We start from the raw sequence: 19,263 nt of genomic DNA on the forward strand, positions 1-19,263 counted from the left end.
GTGACTAAGGCAGCCTCATATTCCAGACAGTGCAGTTACAAGAGTTATCAGCCTCGTTCTTTTTTTTTTTTTTTTTTTTTTTTTTGTCTTTTTCGTGACCGGTAAGGGGATCGCAACCCTCGGCCTGGTGTCGTCTGCACCGTGCTCAGCCAGTGAGCGCACCAGCCAGTCCCTTACAGGATCCGAACCCGTGGTGGGAGCGTCGCTGCGCTCTCAGCGCCGCACTCTCCCGAGTGCGCTACGGGGCCGGCCCCAGCCTGGTTCTTTGAGAGTTAATTTGAAGCAGAGCCCCGCCACTCTGCATTAGATTTACAGTACGAACAAGCTTTTGCTTTCTTGTGTTAAGCCACTGAGATCTTGGTTTGTAACTATATCCAAAGACTTAACCTCTCATAGTCTGTTTCTGTATTGCTTCTATATTCAGCTCTTAAATCCTTCTGAGCTTCAAACTGTAAAGCCAGCTTCAAACTGTTTATCTCCACAGGGATGACTCACAGATACTTCAATTAAATATGCCCTAAATGAAACTCAGGCTTCGCTTATTCCATAGCTTGGTGAAATATACCACCATTCATTCACACACTGGCCTAAGCCAGAAACCAGGCCTTTATTCTAGACTTTTCTTGCTCTCTCAAACCCTACATCTAATATTTCATCTCGGCAAGCTGTTTAATTACACAAACATGCACACTCACCCAAGACTGATTTTGCACAGGATGTCTTACCACACTGTTTTGGTGTTTTTCAGTGTACTTGTCTGATAGAAAACGTCAGGTTCAGTTCTGTTGATATTGCTCAGCAAAATGCCTGGCACAGTAGAGATTCAATAAATATTCAACGAATGAATGAGAAGTCTTGCTAATTTTATAATTACGTTTCTGGGTATGTAAAAGTATTTCAGTAAAATGTTAGCACCTGTTATATTTGATTGATGTGCTGTAAATCATGCATCTGGAAGTAGAAAAGTCTCAAAGATAGCAATTCTATATATAGTATGGGTTATTTATCACCAAAGCTTAATTCATGCTTTAGGGACCTTATAAGCAAAATTCCTAGACACAAGGGTGAAAGACAAAATATTAAAAGATGGAGGAGAAAAAAAACCCAAAGGCTCTTGACATGACAATTACTAGGTGTAGAACACCTGAGCAATCCTTCTGGCCTTAAGTTTGCTTATTTTTAAGTGATTAGTAAATATGTGGGCTGACACGTTTGTTATAACATATGAAAATACCTTCTAAGCTGCATGCAATATGAGACTTTCAATACTATTTGCTTCGTTTTGGGGGTGGTGGTGGCTAGTCGGTATGAGAATCTGAAGCCTTGACTTTGGTGTTATCAACACTGTGCTCTAACCAACTGAGCTAACTGCAACTAATTCTGGCTCATGGACAGTATGAAAGCTCCCTGTGTATAGAACGTCAGTCTAGGGTTTCATATCTCCTGTATCTGGCCTCTGCAGTTGTTACATAGGCTCCCATGGTCCACTACCCTGGTCACCTTCAGCCAGTTGACCTCAACTGAAATAACTGAGGCCATCCCATGACTGCTCCAATTAGCTTCCCTTCCTCTTGACTCATCACCAAATTCCACTCCTACTCCTTTTCTCTCCCAGAAAGTAGTCTTATCCCTCGTTTCTAATGCTGACCCTGATCTTATCCCTTCCTCTTCTTCCAGGACTTTCCTCCAAGAACAATACCATCTTTTTCATATTTCCAATTTCCCTTTCCACGGCTGCCTTCCTTCAGCCTATAAACCTACTCAGATCTTCCCCACCTAAAGAAAAGTCCCTGTTTCAACTTCCAAGCATCCATACTTTCTTATACCACTGTTTTCAAATACAGATTAACTTCATTTTTTCCCACCTCTCATTTATTCCTTTTTTGAAGAAATTTTGGCTTCTGCCTCCCATCACTATTGAAACTCCTCTCAACAACCTTGATAGAATTCAGCAGCCTTTTTTTAGTAATAGAATAGAGTTACATTGTAATCTGAAGAGATTTTTTTAGAACTCATCTCATCTAAATCTAATCCTTTTACTTCTATTGAATTTCAGGTAAGAACAAACAAAATATTGTGCATTGTGAAATGCTGAGGAACTGCGAGTTGATTTTGCCCTTTTGTTGTCTGAGATTTGTGGCAAATGAGGTGAAATTTGGAAGGTGAAGAAACAAAGGCCAAGGACAGCTATGATGATGAATCTTAACAGGCTATTATATTTCTGAACTGCTCAGATTGAGTCATAATCTTTTCCAGGCAAATTCAGAGAGTACCTCCTTCATGAGCAAGATCTCAAAATGCAAAGGGCTACAAGTTGACACTGCAAAGTGATGAATGTATTGAGAATTTGGTGTTTGTCAGGAAAGCTTCAAAGATAGGGAGCTGGAAGTTTAACCTTTTCATTTCTACTTCTTATGCATCTTGGTGAAAACTCCCTTCATTCTACCAACTTGTGGTGTCTCACTGTTAGAAATGGTGTACTCTGTACAAAAGGGTTGATTCTATGTTGTGTGCAGAGAGATGAATCATGAATTATAGCAGAACACGACAATTTCAAGTATAATAGTTTTCTTAACACATTATGGATTTCACTATCTAGGAACAAGATAAAGCAAAGTCTGTTTGTTTTACTTTACTGTTAGCCTGTAGTCACCACTCAGACCAAAAGGACTCCTGAAGATTGATGTGCAAGTCAGAGTCCTGCCTCTCTGAGTTCTCTACCAAGGGATGTCTGTAAGGAGAATTCTGTCTCCAGAATACAATGAATTTTGCCAAGTTTATAGGTTTTGATGTCTTTTGCCAAAAATCAAATAAGATATGGTTGAAGGTTAATTGATGGCAGAAAAAGCAATGAAAAACAAGGAAGAGACAGTTTAACTCCCAGCAACTGCCCTTTATTTTTCTCTGGGAAACTGCTTAAGAGCATAGACTTTGGCATCATCAATCCCAGCAATCAAATCCCAGCTCTCCTTAGGAGCTGTATGTCCTTGTAGCCTTTAGGTTCCTCATCTGCAACATGGGGATATCTTCCTATCATACAGGGTTGTTGTATTATGTGGTTCATGAAAAACGCCTGGTGGTATTTAACAAGTGTCTTCTCTTTCCTTCCATGTGTATAATTGCTTTCTTCCTCTAAGGATAATGATCTCATCTATGTTGTCAGAAAAGGATAAGAAAACTCTTTTCAAATACTATGGAAACGTTAACAGTTAAGGTTATCAGACACACATTAAAACCCCTTCAATAGAAATATTATAGCCAGAGAAGTGGCTGGCCTTGGACCTCTGGTGCCATCTCCTGGAAATTAGTCATGTTACAAGAGCCAAGAGACTTCTATACAGGTTGAGCCGCACAGAGAATTTATTTTAATAGCAAGCATCTTTTCTAACCTGTTATCACTGTTTGGAGGGTGTGGCAACACACAATTGTATACTCAAAGTGTGGCATAGACTGATGGGTGTTTAGTAAATGTTGAGTGAATAAATCGGGAGGATATTGTTTTGAAAGGTACTCTTGTTTCCAGAGTTCAGATTAGAGAAGTTCCAGTTACTGAGAAGTTTACAATGACAGTCTAAAGATTTCTCAAACAATCATTCTTGGAATGTTTGCATAGTCACTTGGGAATCTTAGAGTCCAAGGGTTTGGGCATCTTAAAATATCGTGATTCTCAGAGAAGCTGGAATTTATGACCCACTGGCATAGAAGCTAAATGTGCAATAATTAATATCTGAATTGTATAAGTATTGTAAGTGAAAAGTGAACTAAATAAAATACTGTGGGGGATAAATAAAAAAGAAAGCCCCTGCTTTTAATGCTCTTATGCTTAATTTGAAAAAAATCGGGGCCGGCTGCTTAGCTCGGTTGGTTATTGTGCAGTGCTGATAACACCAAGGTCAGGGGCCTGAATCCCCATAGGGGCCAGCCATGCCCCCCCCCCCAAAAGATCCTCAATAACACCAGGTATAAGAGACTCTAGTAAGAAAAAAGAGCATCAATGAAATGTTCAAGTGTCAAAGGTATTAGTAGTTAACAGACTCAGATCCATGAGAAGGAAGAGGTCATTATGACTGATTACTGTAGAATTTCCAGTATCACAAATACTAGAAACTTAGTCTAAAACTCTTGCCGCTGTAGGTATGCTTCATTGTACAGCAGGCAGAAACCACACAGGAGACTTATAAAGCAACTCAAATTGACTTTCTGTTTTTCCTTAAGGCTTTAATAGTGACCTAAGTCAAATCCAAAAATAGCTAAAAATTTAATCTTAGTACCTGTCATTTGACCTCTCTTATGCCACTTTCCCTCCTGTAACATAGGACCAGTTATTTGATGTAATTAAGCAGTGGGATGGGAGGCCGTTTCAATAAACACAATTTTAACCTTAATTCATATTTGTAAAAACGAGAGCAAAGATTTCACTAGGATGGCTATAATAGACAATAACAAGTATTAGCAAGGATGTGGAGAAATTAGAAACCACATACATTGCAGATGAGAATGTAAAATGGTGCAGCTGCTTTGGAAAACAGTTTGGCATTTGCTCAAAAAGTTAAATAGCGTTGCTATTTGACCCAACAATTCCAAATTATACCCGAGAAAATTGAAAACATGTTCACACAAAAATTTATACACAGATGTTCATAAAAGCATTATTCATAATAGCCCCAAAGTGGAAACAGACCCAAATGTCCATCAACTAACTGATGAATGGATAAACAAAGATGTGGCACATCCACACAACAGAATATCATTCACCCACAAAAAAGAATGAGGTAGTGACGCATGCTGCTCCACAGATGAACCCTGAAAGCGTTAAGAGGGCTAGACACACAAGGCCACATTTTATGATTCCATATATATGAAATATCCAGAATGGACAACCTATACACAAAAGGTAAACTAGTGATTGCCAGGGACTGAGAGGAGGGAGGAATGGAAACTGTCAGTGGGTAGAGGGTTTCTTTTGGGGTGATGTAAATATTCTGGAATGAGAGAGTGCTGATAGTTGTACCGCCGTTCGTATCCAAAGGTTTTGATCAGCAGATTCATTCAACTGCAGATGCAGAACCCACAGATACAGAGGGCTGACTGTACACTTAAAAATCATATTTTTGTGTACACTTTAAAAAGTGTGAATTTTACTTATTCATTTGGTAGCTGGCCAGTTCAGGGATCCAAACCTGTGATCTTGGTTTTATAAGGCTGAGCTCTAACCATGAATTTTATTCTATGTGAACTCTATCTTAATTTTAAAAAGATGAATGAGGGGAAAAGACAACAGGCAAACCATCCAAGGTGGTGAATACCAGAGGCAAACTCTGGGGTCCTCCAATCAGTCCCAAAAGGCCGTCTTATTTGAGCTTGCTAAGAACTTACCAGAAGGAATAAAAGCTAACAGTGAAAGACTAAATACCTCCACTCTATGACTGGAAAAAAGGTAAAGATATCCACTATTACCAACCCAATTTAACACTGTACCAGAGGTTGAAGCCAGTGCAGTAGGGTCCCCTGCACTCAAAAAGTTATGAGAAGCATCCAGATTGGAAAGGAAGAAATAAAACTGTCTTTATTCGCAGACATAATTACCTATATAGAAAATCTATGGAATCCTCAAAAAATTACTAGAGTTAATGTGATTTACAAGGCTGTAGGATTCAAGATCAATATACAAAAATAAATAGTATTTCTATATACTAGTAATCATCATGAATGAGATTTTTAAAAGATTTGTACACTGAAAACTACAAAGTATTGTTGAGAGAAACTAAAGAACTAAATAAAAGAACAGATAAACAGTTTTTATTGATTGGAAGCCTCAATATTATCAAGATGCCAATTTTCCCCATATTGATCTATCTATCTTTAGGTTCAACGGAATCTCAACCAAAATCCCAGCAGGATTTTTGGCAGAAATCTAGAAATGGATTCTCGTATAACAGTAGTATTCAAATCAGTGGGAAGATAAAAGATTATTTTAAAAATAGTGTAATCACAAATGGCTTTACATCTGGAAGAAAATAAAATTGGACCTCTGTATGACACTAGAAGCAAGACAGATTAGAGCAAATGTAAAAAGTTAAATATAAATCTCATAAGAAATCTAGCAGACTACAAGTACAACTTAGGATCAGGGGAGACCTTAACCATGACGAGGTCTGAAATACTACAATTAGACACACTGACAATATAGCTTTCATATTTCAAAAATATAATGTATAGATACAGAGTATATGGGAACTCTCTAAACTATCTTTGCAACTTTTATTCAAAAATAAAAAAGCTAATAAAGTCAATAGACAAATGATAGATTTGGAGGAAAATATAACTCTGAACTCATTAGTACCTATATGTATACAAAGATCTCTTTCCAATTGACAAGGAGAAAACAACCCCAAAGAAAAAAGGCAAAGGATATAACAAATTCAAATACCATCACCCCCAAAGGCAAAAAAAGATAAAAGGCAAAAAAAAAAAAAAAAAAGATAACAGGCAGAAAATAAAAGATACTTTATACCAGTCTTGCAAAAATTATAAAGTTCTAATACCTATTGTTGGTGAAATGCAGAGAAAAGGGGACTAATGTATTTTTATGATTTATATATATTAGTGGACTGTAAATTTTTTTGTTTTCTTTTTTGGCAGCTGGCCAGTGCAGGGTGGACTGTAAATTGTGACAGCCTATTTTGGAAGGCACTCGTAATCTTATTAAAATTTAAAATACATGTACTTTGACCTTGCCATTTGATTTTCATGAATCTCTCCCACATTTAAGCACAGACTTATGTATTAGGATATTTGTTTTTGTAGTGAAGAAAAAACAAAAAACAAGACACAAAGTGAATGCTCATCAATATGAAAATGTTGTAATAATTGTAGCACTTACTATAGATTTTTTATGCATTCATAAAAAGAATGAATTAGAGCTATACAGTTGACTTGGACAGATTTCATTATTGAGAAAAATCAAGAAAATAATCAGTGTATACATGCATTATGTGTGACTATGTGAACATGGAGGAAACTACAGTGTAGTACATGTTTGGTTATTTGTACTGGTATTGGGGAAGGTGATGTGGGAAGAGAGAAGAGAAAGGGGAGGAACAAAGCTTAAAAAGGCCAAGAAAAGGAAAAAAGGGAGGTAGGGAAATAAATTCTTTTGTGTACATTTTATTTAAACTTTCAATATTAATTGCCTCCAAAACATCAGTTCATGTTATCTCTAAAGGAATCATGATTTCTTTAGCTGAAAGTATTACATTTTCTTTAAACAAATGACAACAAAAAACACCTGGTAAGAAAAATTAAAATGCCATGGCTATACTAACACTGAAAAATTATGTTCCAGTTGCTGTCCTATATTCTAGAATATTTATAAACTTACATATTTTGTATAAAACTTTGTTAAAAGTGACTGCTTTTTCAGCTGCTGTTGTTTCTTTTTTTTTTTTTTTCCTTTTTGTCTTTTTTCATGACCGGCAACGGATCGCAACCCTCAGTGTCGCGCCCGTACAGGACCGGGACCGGCAACGGGATTGCAACCCTCGGTGTTGCACCCGCACGGCCGGTCTGTATGTGGGATCCGAACCCTCGGCGGGAGCGCCACTGGGCTACCAAGCGGCGCACTGTAGCAGTGCGCCACCGGGCCGGCCCCCAGCTGCTGTTGTTTCAAACAACTTAAAAAGACAAGGTCCCTGCCCTCAAGAGCCTAGAGTTTCATTCTTTATATGATTTCTGTTTTCCTAGTTTCTTGAATTCAGAATTCAGAATTTGGAAGGGCTGGCCCGTGGCTCACCCAGGAGAGTGCAGTGCTGATAACACCAAGGCCATGGGTTCTGATCCTACATAGGGATGGCCGGTTGCTCACTTCGGAGTGTGGTGCTGACAACACCAAGCCAAGGGCTGAGATCCCCTTACCAGTCATCTTTAAAAAAAAAAAAAGAATTTGGAGGTACGTGGTACACATGGCGTTGTGTAAAATCTATGTTTTACCTCCTTCATGCAGGACAAAGGTAGCAGAAATAAGTGCTTCAATGCCATTTGGGCAAAAGGCTGGAAAGAAAAAGGAAAAAAAGTAAAAGCAGAACTATATTGTCACCAGCCAGCCCACACATTCTAGAACTAATACACCCTTAGAGAGTAAAGAGCTTGCCAGTTCTTACTGCTCATATTATATAGATGAAAATGAGCTGCTTACTAACCCTGAAAACCTAGTTCTCCATGGTATTAAAAAATAAACAATTCAAGCCCATACAGTCTTTATAGCAATTTCTATCAAATGCTCATGGAAGACATAATTCTAATCTTACACACCCTGGTACTGAAGTTTATTCCAGGTTAACATTTGAAAAATCATACCGTATTAACACATTAAAAGAATAAATCACAATTATATGACAGATGTCCCCTCCCCCACAAAGAGTAGCCAATAAAATTCAACATATTTTTCAAGGTAAGAACCCTTGGCAAACTAAGAGTTAGAACTTACTGAATTTGATAAAGGGTATCTACAAAAATATCTGCAGCAAGTATCATAATTAATGGTTGAAACTTTGAAAGATTTCCCCTTGAGATTTATTAACATATCAACAATGCCCCCTATATATAATCACTGCTATTCAGCACTGTACACTAGAGGTTCTAACAGGGCAAATGGGCAAGAAAAAGAAATAAACAATGTAATGATCTAAGAGCAAGAAACAAAACAATTTGAATCCTAGCTCTGCTACTTACCAGCTATGAAACTCCAGGTAAAGTCCTCAATATCTCTGTGCTTCAGTTACCTCATCTATAAAATGGGGATAATAAGTGTACCCCCTTCACAGGGGTATTCTGAGGAGTAAATAAGTTAATATTTAAAAAGTGCTTAGAAACTGTTTGACACTTCAAAGCACTGTAGAAGAGTGTTAAATAAATATATTCACAGATATTGATTGTGGACACAGATATCCCAAACAATCTCCGGATAAATTAATGGAATTAAAAGAGTAAAATTCCCCAGATACAAAATTAACAAAAACCAGTGCTATTTCTATATATTATTAGTAACAGAAATGTCATTTTAAAAAGACACCATCACAAAAGCATAAGAAATATCAAGTACCTGGGGGGAATAAAATTAAACAAAAGATGTGAAAGACTTCTGTAGGGATAATTATAGATTCAATGTAATCCTAATTGAAACTGGTGGAACTTGACAAGTTTATCCTAAGATGTTTATGGAAATAAAAAGTGTGAGGAACAGTCAAGACGCTCTCCAAGAAAAACAAGCTGGCAAACTTGCCCTACTATATATCAAACTCAAATTCCAAGATTGATGTCAAAACTATCCATTAATTCACCGTGAAGAAGATTGGTTTCTGAAATGCTCACCCATCAGGTATGCCAACATAGTTCCTTCCTTACTTCCTTTATATCTTTGCACAAATGTCCTCTAAGCAGAGACCTTTCCTATTTGCCCTGTATAAAACAGTACTATTTCCCAGTACCCCCAGTCATTCTATTCCCACCCCCCACCTCATATTTTTCTCAGTAACCATCATCTGCCATTATTTTAAGCTATGTGTAGTATATGTTCATTATTTTTGTATTTCTCCCAACTATAAGCTCTTTGAAGTCAGAGTGTTTATTTGGTACAGTGCTGTATCTCTAGCATTGACTTTGCTTTGCTGAATGAATAAACTGGTAAAAATCACAAAAATTCTGACTAGCATATGAAGTGTAGTGATTCAATTTCAACTAAATTGAAAAACTGCAAACTCCCTTTCACTATTCATCTGTTAAATGATGGCTACCTAAATAATTAGAATACTATTTTGAGCATTCAAAGTCAACCACTATGTAAACACTGGCTTTTAGCAATATCACAAACTTTAAAGAGGGAAAAAAATGAAAAAAAACTCCTTAAAAGGAACCATGTAAAATACAGGCTTGAGAACCTTGATGACTCTAAATGGAATGTCAAAACAATGTATGGAGCAGGAGTTTATTTATTCTGCTCATGCCATATAGGAATAGCTCTGAGTTTTCTATATTTAACTAGATAATATGTTATGGAAAGCCTTACATATTTATAAATTAACCCAATTCCTTGCAAAAATAAGTTGAGTGATGGATTATGTGCGTAACATAAAAAGCTAACTAATTCAGTGCTCTGAAGCTGAGAATTTGTACATTTAAGAGAACTTACCAGTTAAACTGGTGGTATACATTATCAATAGTAGGGTAATACCATTATAATTTTTGTATTCTTTTCTCTACCACTTTTCAAACAGGCCTTAAAGAAAACAAAGTACAAAGGGTTTCAAAGAGATTTTAGTGAGTTAAAGTTTATTTTGAATTCCCTGGCATATTCTCCTGTTCCAGACTAGCCCAGAATTGAGCACCAGGGGAATCTGGCTTAGTCCTAAATTAATCCAAGTTTGAAGGATCCATGGGAGAGGAAACTTTTGAAGCCAGTTGAAAGGTCTGGACCATTTGAAAGATGAGACTGAGGTGGTACTGGTTGGGGGTACAACAAGAAAAGGGGATGGGGTGAACTGAATGCATTGGCCTCCTATATGGTACCACTTTTTCTGTATTCCTCCTATGATCATTTAGTTTTCCATTTCATCTTTAGCCTTTCACAGAAATGTCAAGAAGGCAGTCAACATATCCATAGAGATTACTGTACTAGGAAAACAGGAAAACCATCTATGCATTTTATAGCAGCTACAAGAAAAGAAAGCATTTGACTACTGTAGCTTGAGTTTAAATGGCTAGTTTCATAATCTAATGTTGCCAGAGTCGAATCTCTTAAAATCATCTTGTAAGATCTTTTTACTTTTCTAAGATGAGGATTTATAATACTAATCTCTTTTCACAATTTAATGATAGATCTACTTAAGTTAAATTCAACCAATTTACTTAAAATAAAATTATGTCAATGAATAAATCATCTTCTTTCTGGGGGAAAGGTAGGAATTAGACATGAAGGGAAGATAGCTTCTAACATTGTTTATTGAGAAGTTCTGCAAATGCTTCCCTTTGGCTGAGACCAGAAGGCGGACTCATCTCCATGGCTTGCAATATTTATGAATATTACCACATGGCAAATGAATATTCCTATTCTTATAAAAATGCCTGTGTACAGACCAAAAAACAGCAATACATTAATATTTACATTTATTTCACGTATGCAGTTTACACACTCATTACTGAACAAAATTGGAATGCAAACAAATATACAAATATGATATGAGCATTATCAAATAAAATAACTGGCACTAGTGTTATAAGCATATTAATGGACCTGCTGAAGAAGTGATGGAAGAAGACTGCAGCCCATGGCATTTTTTTTTTTTTTCAAAAGAAAACGCTTAGTAGCACCGTAATGGTAATACTTAAAAGAAACACATAAGATGGGACATTTTAACTGCTATCATTGAGGTTAACCTGCTTTATTTAAGTGAATTATACAGGAAGTTAACAGTACAGGCAGTATTTTGGCCAACTTCTGCTTATGTCAGCTGAACATCTTCCATAAACAAAAGCAAAAGAAAATAAAGCTAACCATAGATGGACCTTTTGTGTACTGGGTACAAGTTCTGCATGGTGCTTGATTTCATGTGTGGAGAAGATACCCATGTGTTAAAAACTGAGGTTATGTAATGTTACTCACTAAAGCCTGAGTGTGTCTTTGGTAGGCTAATACTTTTTCAGCATTGTTACTAATCACATTCATGTTTATCTATTTTCTGTATTTTTCTATATAATCCAAGGTGACTAGAGATAACGCTATGGCAAACAATACAGCAAAATTCTCAAACTAGGTCCTTAAAACCCAGTCTATCCCAAAGGCACCAGAAATCAATGGGGTACAAATTTCCCCTTAGTGAAAGGTGACTTTTTTGTAATCTTACAACCTAATGGGATTTTATTTTACAGTTTTATATATCTTATTTGTTGCTGTCAGTGTACTTAATTACCTACCTTTACATTTTTCTTCTAAGATGGCATCAACAAGATACAAGATATATAGAGTACCTGGTATTTCTATTTCAAAGTTGTGCAAAAACTGCCACAATCTTGCTCAGTGTCTAAGTATCCAAATGGTAGCAAATGGGCTGCATTAAGCTTTATATATCCACATTGCACATGAAAAAAATGAAATTATGCCCAGTTATGAATAGAAATGTTACAAAGAGTATCGTATACTAAGAGTAACTTGCAAAGTTCTTTTAAACAGTATCCCTTAGTGGTTTCAATAAAATGTCACTAACCACTTATCCCTAAGTCTCAAGTTTTCTTCATTAGAATGCTGTAGACCTGCATTAGTATTTTATATTGATTATAAATTAAGCCAAATTTCTAACTAAATACACAATTATGTGCTTGAAGCAATGTTTTGTGACAAACACACAAAAATTGCTTTGCTCTTAAGATTTATTATCCTTACAATAATGCACTTTTAAAGCCTTCATTTCATAGTTTGGTTATTAAGATCCACATGAAATACAATGCTTTGCTGAACAAAGAAAATGTATCTGCATTATGATTATGAAACCCGGCTTTTGCTGGTAACTTGAAACTCAAAGTAGTCACGTGTAGTTCAACCAGCTCCAAACAAGGTTGTTCAGTGGTAATTATTTTGCAGCATTTATAGGCCTAAATTTCAGTCTGAATTGCAACTTTTAATTCCATTGTCTGATGTGAGTGGTTGTTGTTTGTTTCTGTTAGTTCATCACCAAAATATAAATCAACATTAGGTTTTATTCTATTGTTACCATGTTCTTCAGCAATATGATTCAACTGTGGAACTTCTGAACATGAAACAGTTTTGGTAAGCACAGAAATGCTACACTGATGTGGGGAATTTTCCAGACGGTCGTTTTCTACTTCAGGAAGAATGTTAACAGTAGCAAAGCGGGCGTGATAATCACTGGAACCATGACTACAAGAAGTTTTCATGCTTTCTAGGTCAGAACAACTAAATTCAGAAAAATGACTAGAGTGGGAATCTGCTACAGATGGCATACTGTCACTGAGGGATGGAGCCTCAAATTCACTTGAGTTCGTGCTTTGTTGTTCTAACAACTGTGCATCCATGTCCTCTCTGGTCTCATTTATCTTCATGTTACCCTTTTTCCTCAATTTGCTACTTTTTGATTTTTTTCCTGCTGTTGCTTCTTTGGACCACTTGGTGGCACTGGATTTACCTTCAGGCAAGCCACTGGATGAACCACCAGCGTGACTTCGAGTGGCACTGCCATCGTCCACACTACTGCTTCCACTGTTGTGCCTGAATTTGGATGGCTTTGATTCAATATCTACTTGTACCTCCATACTGTTGCTTTCTCTGGAACGTAAAAGTAATGAATATAAACATAATTTCTGACTTCTTTTTTTGTTTTTATTCAGATGACAGCAAAGGGAGAGGGGTATCACTGTGAAAAATTCAAAGACTATAAAAGCTGTCAGAACATATTGACACAGGACACATTCTACTAAAAAAACCTACTTGAAATAAGAGGACTGTCTTTATAATGCATCAAATTTTTTTGCAGTTGTAGATGCATTTATTGCTTATGCTGTTCTAGGCAGTATGGTTATATTCTTTTCTTAAAGAATGGCTTTATTGAGAAATAATTTACATATCATAAAATTCACCTGTTTAAAGTGCACAATTCAGTGGTTTTTAGTATATTCAGACTTGTGCAACCATCACTACTACCTAACTTCAGAACATTTTCATCATCTCAAAAAGAAACTCGGTACCCATTAGCAGTCAGTTCCCATTCTTTCCTTCCCCCAGCCCCTGGCGACTGTGAGTCTACTTTCTGTGTGCATGGATTTGCCTATTCTGAACATCTCACCGTTTTCTTTTCCCAGAGAACTTAATAGTTTGTAACCATTATTCACTGATAATTTTGCTTAATGATAGGGATAATTCCATTATATTTTAAAAAATACTTTGATTTATAACAGTTTTTTCCTTACTTGTCCAATGGGATGTAGGAATTCAGAATGGATCCCGCCATTGCTTTGGTGCTGGCATTATCACTAACTGTTCCCAAGCTGACTGAGCCAGATTCTCCACTTAGACTGTACCGTTCTTTCTGTACGTCTGCTTGTACTTCCAACCTTAAAGAGGGGAGGTAGCAGATATAAACCAAAATTATATATAATATCAGCCACTACCATAATATCTCTAAATAATTCAGTTAAGAACCCTAGTAACAAAAAGCTATTCTAGAAACCATTACTTTTTCAGTTTCCTGTTGATTATTTGATTATTCAAATTCTATGGCAGCACACTGCACAGTACCAGTCATCCAAATGAAACAGGGAAAATCAGCTGTCTGCCAAGTAAGGTAGAAACAGAATAACACAAAAAGGACATGAAGTTTTTTTTAACTTAAATATACTCTATTATTCTTACTCAAGATGTGGCACTTTGTCATGTTTCAGAGCAAACCGAAGTTGGAATACATTATCAACTGTTAAACATGAGAAAACAGTGAATCAAAAAATTCTGGGTGTGTACATTAAAAATGGCTCTATAAATAACATCTCATTTTAAATTAAAAGATAATAATGTATACCACTATAACTTAACAGTTTCTGTTTAAATGCAAACTACCTAAAAATAAGATAAATATGACTGATTTATCTTTTTTTTTTTGAGGGCTGATACAGAGTTTATTGAATTAGATTTTTCTATTTACAACTGAGATCACATCTACATACTATTTTGCTAGTCTACATGTGTACATTATTTCTAATGAGCTTAAGACATGATGAATAGGCTCAATTACACAGAAATGCATTCACACACTCATACTAATTGTTTTAAAACAGTAGTGCATATATTATGCTCTTCCTATAAAGCCAGCTTTGATTAAAACCACGAGTTCCAAACGTCAGTCTCTGATTTTGAAGACCAGCCAAGATATACACTGTATGATTCTAAAACCTATTTCAGCCATTTTGCATAGTTGCTATCTTACTGGACTACAGTATATATTTCTTAAAAGTATACTGATGAGGGCACCATCTGGTGTTAACTTTAACCAGACAGCTGGCTTTCTCCCCCTCCTCCCAAAAACCTTTGGCCAAGAGTTCTCCATTGTGAAGACTGAAATGACCCAGTGATACTTCAGCACCAGTCCCATTACTGCTTTGGAGGTAACAGAAGCAGGCCCACATCCTCCTCCTTTAATTCTACCACACTACGCAACTCACAAATGGTTCTGAAATTAGAACATTTACCAACCACTGTACTTAAGAACTTATGGGCATGGAGTGTCAGCTAGAACAAGGGAAAAGAAAAGTCATAGATGGGTAGGTAAGTGGGTGGGTACATGAAATACCAAGCCACTCTGTCCAACACCAGCGTACATGTGCTTTCACTTGATGAACTCAGGGGGCTAACAGCAGATCTGCTCAATTCACCTTCCAAATTAGAACAAGACTAAAAAGTTCAGGCTTGAGTTGTCTACTCTGCATAGTCTCCACCAGTGATGAGGAGCTCATAGGCAGGATCTCTACTCCTTCTGCACAACATGATTCATATGCACAACATGCCCAGCAGCTGAATAGCTGCAAATGCCAGCACTGCCCGGATAACATGCATCATGACTTCTTGTAGCTTCTTTACAACTAGAGCCTCACATTCCTTGGCAAAGAAAAGCAGTGGACCAGACTCCCATTACAGATACTGTCTGTCTCTCTGCAGCAGCTAAGAGGGACACTCTGGTTTCTGATTTCTTTGAACCAATCTGTATTTTCCTATTCTGATTAGTTGTGAATTCCATGACAGTACAGCTGTCTCTGTACATAATCAATAGCCTGGCTAGCAGCATCAGGGTTGGTTCCATTATAGGTCTTACACACTTTCTAAATACTGTGATCAACCTCATTTTCCACTTTTGCTCTGTAAATGTATCCCAAAACTACTACAACAACTTCTGTGACAAAAACCAAGAGTAGAATGATGACAAACACAGCAAGTCTGCAGAGACTTTCCTAGATTGTGCTGCAGCAGCCAATTAGCCTAATAACGAAAAGCAGAGCTCCTATCGCTATGACCACTACAGCGAGGATGAGTGTGTACACATCCTCAAAGAAATGGTCGTAATCTTTGTAAGTGATGAAAGCAGGCTCCCACATAGCATATTTTTTTTTTTTTTTTGTCTTTTGTCTTTTTTCCGTGTCCGGCAACGGATCGCAACCCTCAGTGTTGCCCCCGTACCGGACCGGGGACCGGCAACGGGATTGCAAGCCTCGGCGTTGCTCCCGCGCCTCGCTCAGCCAGTGAGCGGGAGCCGGTCTGTATGTGGGATCCGAACCCTCGGACGGGAGCGCCGCCGCGCTTCCCAAGCGGCGCACTATCCAGTGCGCCACCGGGCCGGCCCCCACATAGCATATTAATGTCAGTTTCCCTATGGATCTTGGTAAACTGCAGTTTCTGATTCAGTAGGTATGGGGTGGGGCCTGAGATTCTGCATTTCTAACAAATTCCCAGGTGAGGCTGATGCTTTTGGTTCTTGGACCACACACTTTGAATAACAAGGTGTTAGAGCTCCCAGAAAATAAGGCTGAGAAAGACCAGCACAGTCTTGGAGGAGGTGGTGCTGCACTGGCCCGTGGTGCCAGAGGCCCACGGAAGCCCTGCACAGCAAGCGGGGCTGTGCTTACCCGAGTAAGGTGGCAATTGCAGCGGTGCCTTCCTGCTGGGAACTGCCTGGCCTGTATGGCGCCCTTGCACAGCCCCAGCCCCAGCAAGCACCTCCTGATTTACTTTTTAATTCCTGTAATCTTCCCTACGTTTTTTTAAATCAAGGTTAATAAACAGAAGAATAGTGAATCAAAGAGGAATCAAGGGAAGATACAAACATGTTAATTTCTCTTACTTATCTATACGGCTGTTGGTAAAAGACATGGTGAGAATAAAGAAACCATTAATATACAAAGGGATCCAGGCAGACTATCCTGGACCTAGTTCATGCATTCCTGGATGTCCTGATTCCACCTGTTTCCCAGTCTCATGTCTTAACATCCAGCTTTTGTTACCCCTAGCGATAAGGTCTATGCTAAAGCACTGCCTTTACTTCAGTGTCCACTGAAGCAGTTCCAGCACTGATTTATATATAAAATCTAATAAGTGCAGTGAAAAAATTGGCAGAATCTTATTCCTTAGATTTAGTTTTTACCTCATCATGGGTATATTGTGACAGGAAACTGAAACACAGTAAAAATCCCATTACTCTCTATTACTAAACTTCATTTTTTAACATTACTATTTTCAAGCCTGACATAGTAAAGTTATATATAATCATCACATATTATGTTCAAAATTCTGGAGGGCTGACCGGTTGGCTCACTTGGTAGAGCATGGTGCTAATACCAAGGTGAAGGGTTTGGAACCAGCCAGTTGCCAAAAAGCAGAAACAAAAAACTCTTCCTATCTAATTAATAATTTGTAGTTAACAGAAAGCAGAAACAAAATAAACCAAAACACATTGCTGTTTCTTACCTGTTAAAACAGTTTACCATGGCACTTCCTGATAGACTCCCCGTTATACTAGCTCCAGCTAGTGCCATGGTGCTAGCTGTTTCACTCAGATTGTCTCGAATGGCTCCTATTCGATCCATGTGGCTTCCACTTGCACTCAAACTGCCAGTCAGACCACCAACACTTCCCTCCCCTATGCTAGGGTTGTGTCTTGCTTCTGCAACTGATGTTGTGTCTAGATGCAAATATTTCAAAGAAATTAAATAAGTATGATTACTCATTTCCCCCTTTTTAAGTTCCTCCATGATTTCAGATAGGACATTTTATTTTATTTTATTTTTATTTATTTATTTACTTATTTTTTCCTTTTTTGTCTTTTTTACTGACCGGTAACGGGATCGCAACCCTCGGTGTCGCGCCCGTACCGGGGACCGGCAACGGGATCGCAACCCTCGGTGTTGCGCCCGCACCATGCTCAGCCAGTGAGCGGGAACCGGTCTCCACATGGGATCTGAACCCTCGGAGGGAGCGCCGCCGCGCTCCCAAGCAGCGCACTCTCCAGTGCACCACCGGGCCGGCCCCAGATAGGACATTTTATTATATAAGGTATAAAACATACAGAGGAATAGAAAAGATGTCTGGAGTCGAGGACATATAACTACAAGTATATGGAGTAAGAGGAAATATCTCAGAGAATACAGTTGGATCATGGACTGGCCTTCAATTTTAAATGGGCACTAAGTTTTTTTTAAAGTCCAGATTTAAGAATTCGACTGTTGAAAAATTTAGCTGACTTTAGAGGAAAATTATGTGACAGTTTTCAGTAAGGGTGTCATTTAAAGAGCATATTATTCTTCAGGTCAGTATGAATGGGCCAAAAGTTGAGTTCTAGATGTATTCCATGGTTCAAATCATCTATAAGTTATTATAAGATCTGATAAGACTATATTCCAATCTTATAGTACTTTCACATGCTTTGTATAGAAGCATTCATTTATTTGCACCAATATTTGAATTCCTCTTATACACCTAATCATATGGTGATACATGCTATGAGGAAAACTCAAGCAGAGTAAAGAGGAATGAGAGAGATGAGAAGTCTATGTGTGTGCATGCTTGTGCACCATTTTATACAATGTGATCAGGGAAGGCCTCTTTGATAAGGTACCACTTGTAGAAACTTAAAGGAAGTGAAGGAGTGAGCCCCAAAATTATCTGGGGGAAGAGTACTCTAGGCAGAAGAAACTGCATGCTTAAAAGCCTAGAAGTAAGAGCATGGTTGCCTTCCTCAAAAATCAAGGAGTGGTGGTAAAAAACAGAAGGGTAACAAATGATGAGCTTAGACACATAGCTGGGGCAGATCATGTGGGGCCTTATGGACCATTATAAGGATTTTGGATTTTTCCCCCCAATATAGCTAGAAGCCACTGGAGAAGTTGTAAGCATAAGAAAGACATGATCTGACCTGTACTTTAGAAGCGTGACTTAGGCTGCACTGTGGAATAGCGTGTAGATGTGAAGAAGCTGATAGATCAGTTAAGAGGCTATTACAACTGTCCCACAAAGAGGACAGTAGCTTAGACTAATGTAATACCAGTGGAGACAATAAGAAGAGGTTGGATTATGGCTAAATACTGAAGGAAGCAGCAGAATTTGCTGACAGATCAGGTGCAGGGTATGAGGGGAAAAGGGGAAGTCATCGTAAGTAAAGGTTTTGGCTCAAGCAACAGGAAGAATGGAGAAGCCACTTACTGGTGATGACTGAGGGAAGA

The 19,263-nt window shown here is 37.9% G+C and overlaps 1 protein-coding gene and 1 pseudogene across 2 annotated transcripts in view; both read right to left on the reverse strand.

Annotated features, from left to right (window-relative positions):
• Nucleotides 1–11,143: 11,143 nt before the first annotated feature.
• RNF19A (ring finger protein 19A, RBR E3 ubiquitin protein ligase) overlaps nt 11,144–19,263 on the reverse strand; it is a 63,352-nt gene continuing 55,232 nt past the window's right edge. For both annotated transcript variants that reach the window (XM_008574781.1, XM_008574782.1), the window contains 3 exons: nt 17,513–17,726; nt 13,975–14,118; nt 11,144–13,333 (listed from right to left, as the gene is read on the reverse strand). In XM_008574781.1, the coding sequence (XP_008573003.1) occupies nt 12,643–13,333; nt 13,975–14,118; nt 17,513–17,726 (1,049 nt within the window). In that variant the 3' untranslated portion in view covers nt 11,144–12,642. The remainder of the gene's footprint in view (nt 13,334–13,974; nt 14,119–17,512; nt 17,727–19,263) is intronic.
• Nucleotides 15,473–16,918, reverse strand: LOC103592177 (annotated as a pseudogene).

Source organism: Galeopterus variegatus, unplaced genomic scaffold (assembly GCF_000696425.1).
Source record: "Galeopterus variegatus unplaced genomic scaffold, G_variegatus-3.0.2 Scaffold1103, whole genome shotgun sequence".
Lineage (NCBI taxonomy): Eukaryota > Metazoa > Chordata > Mammalia > Dermoptera > Cynocephalidae > Galeopterus > Galeopterus variegatus.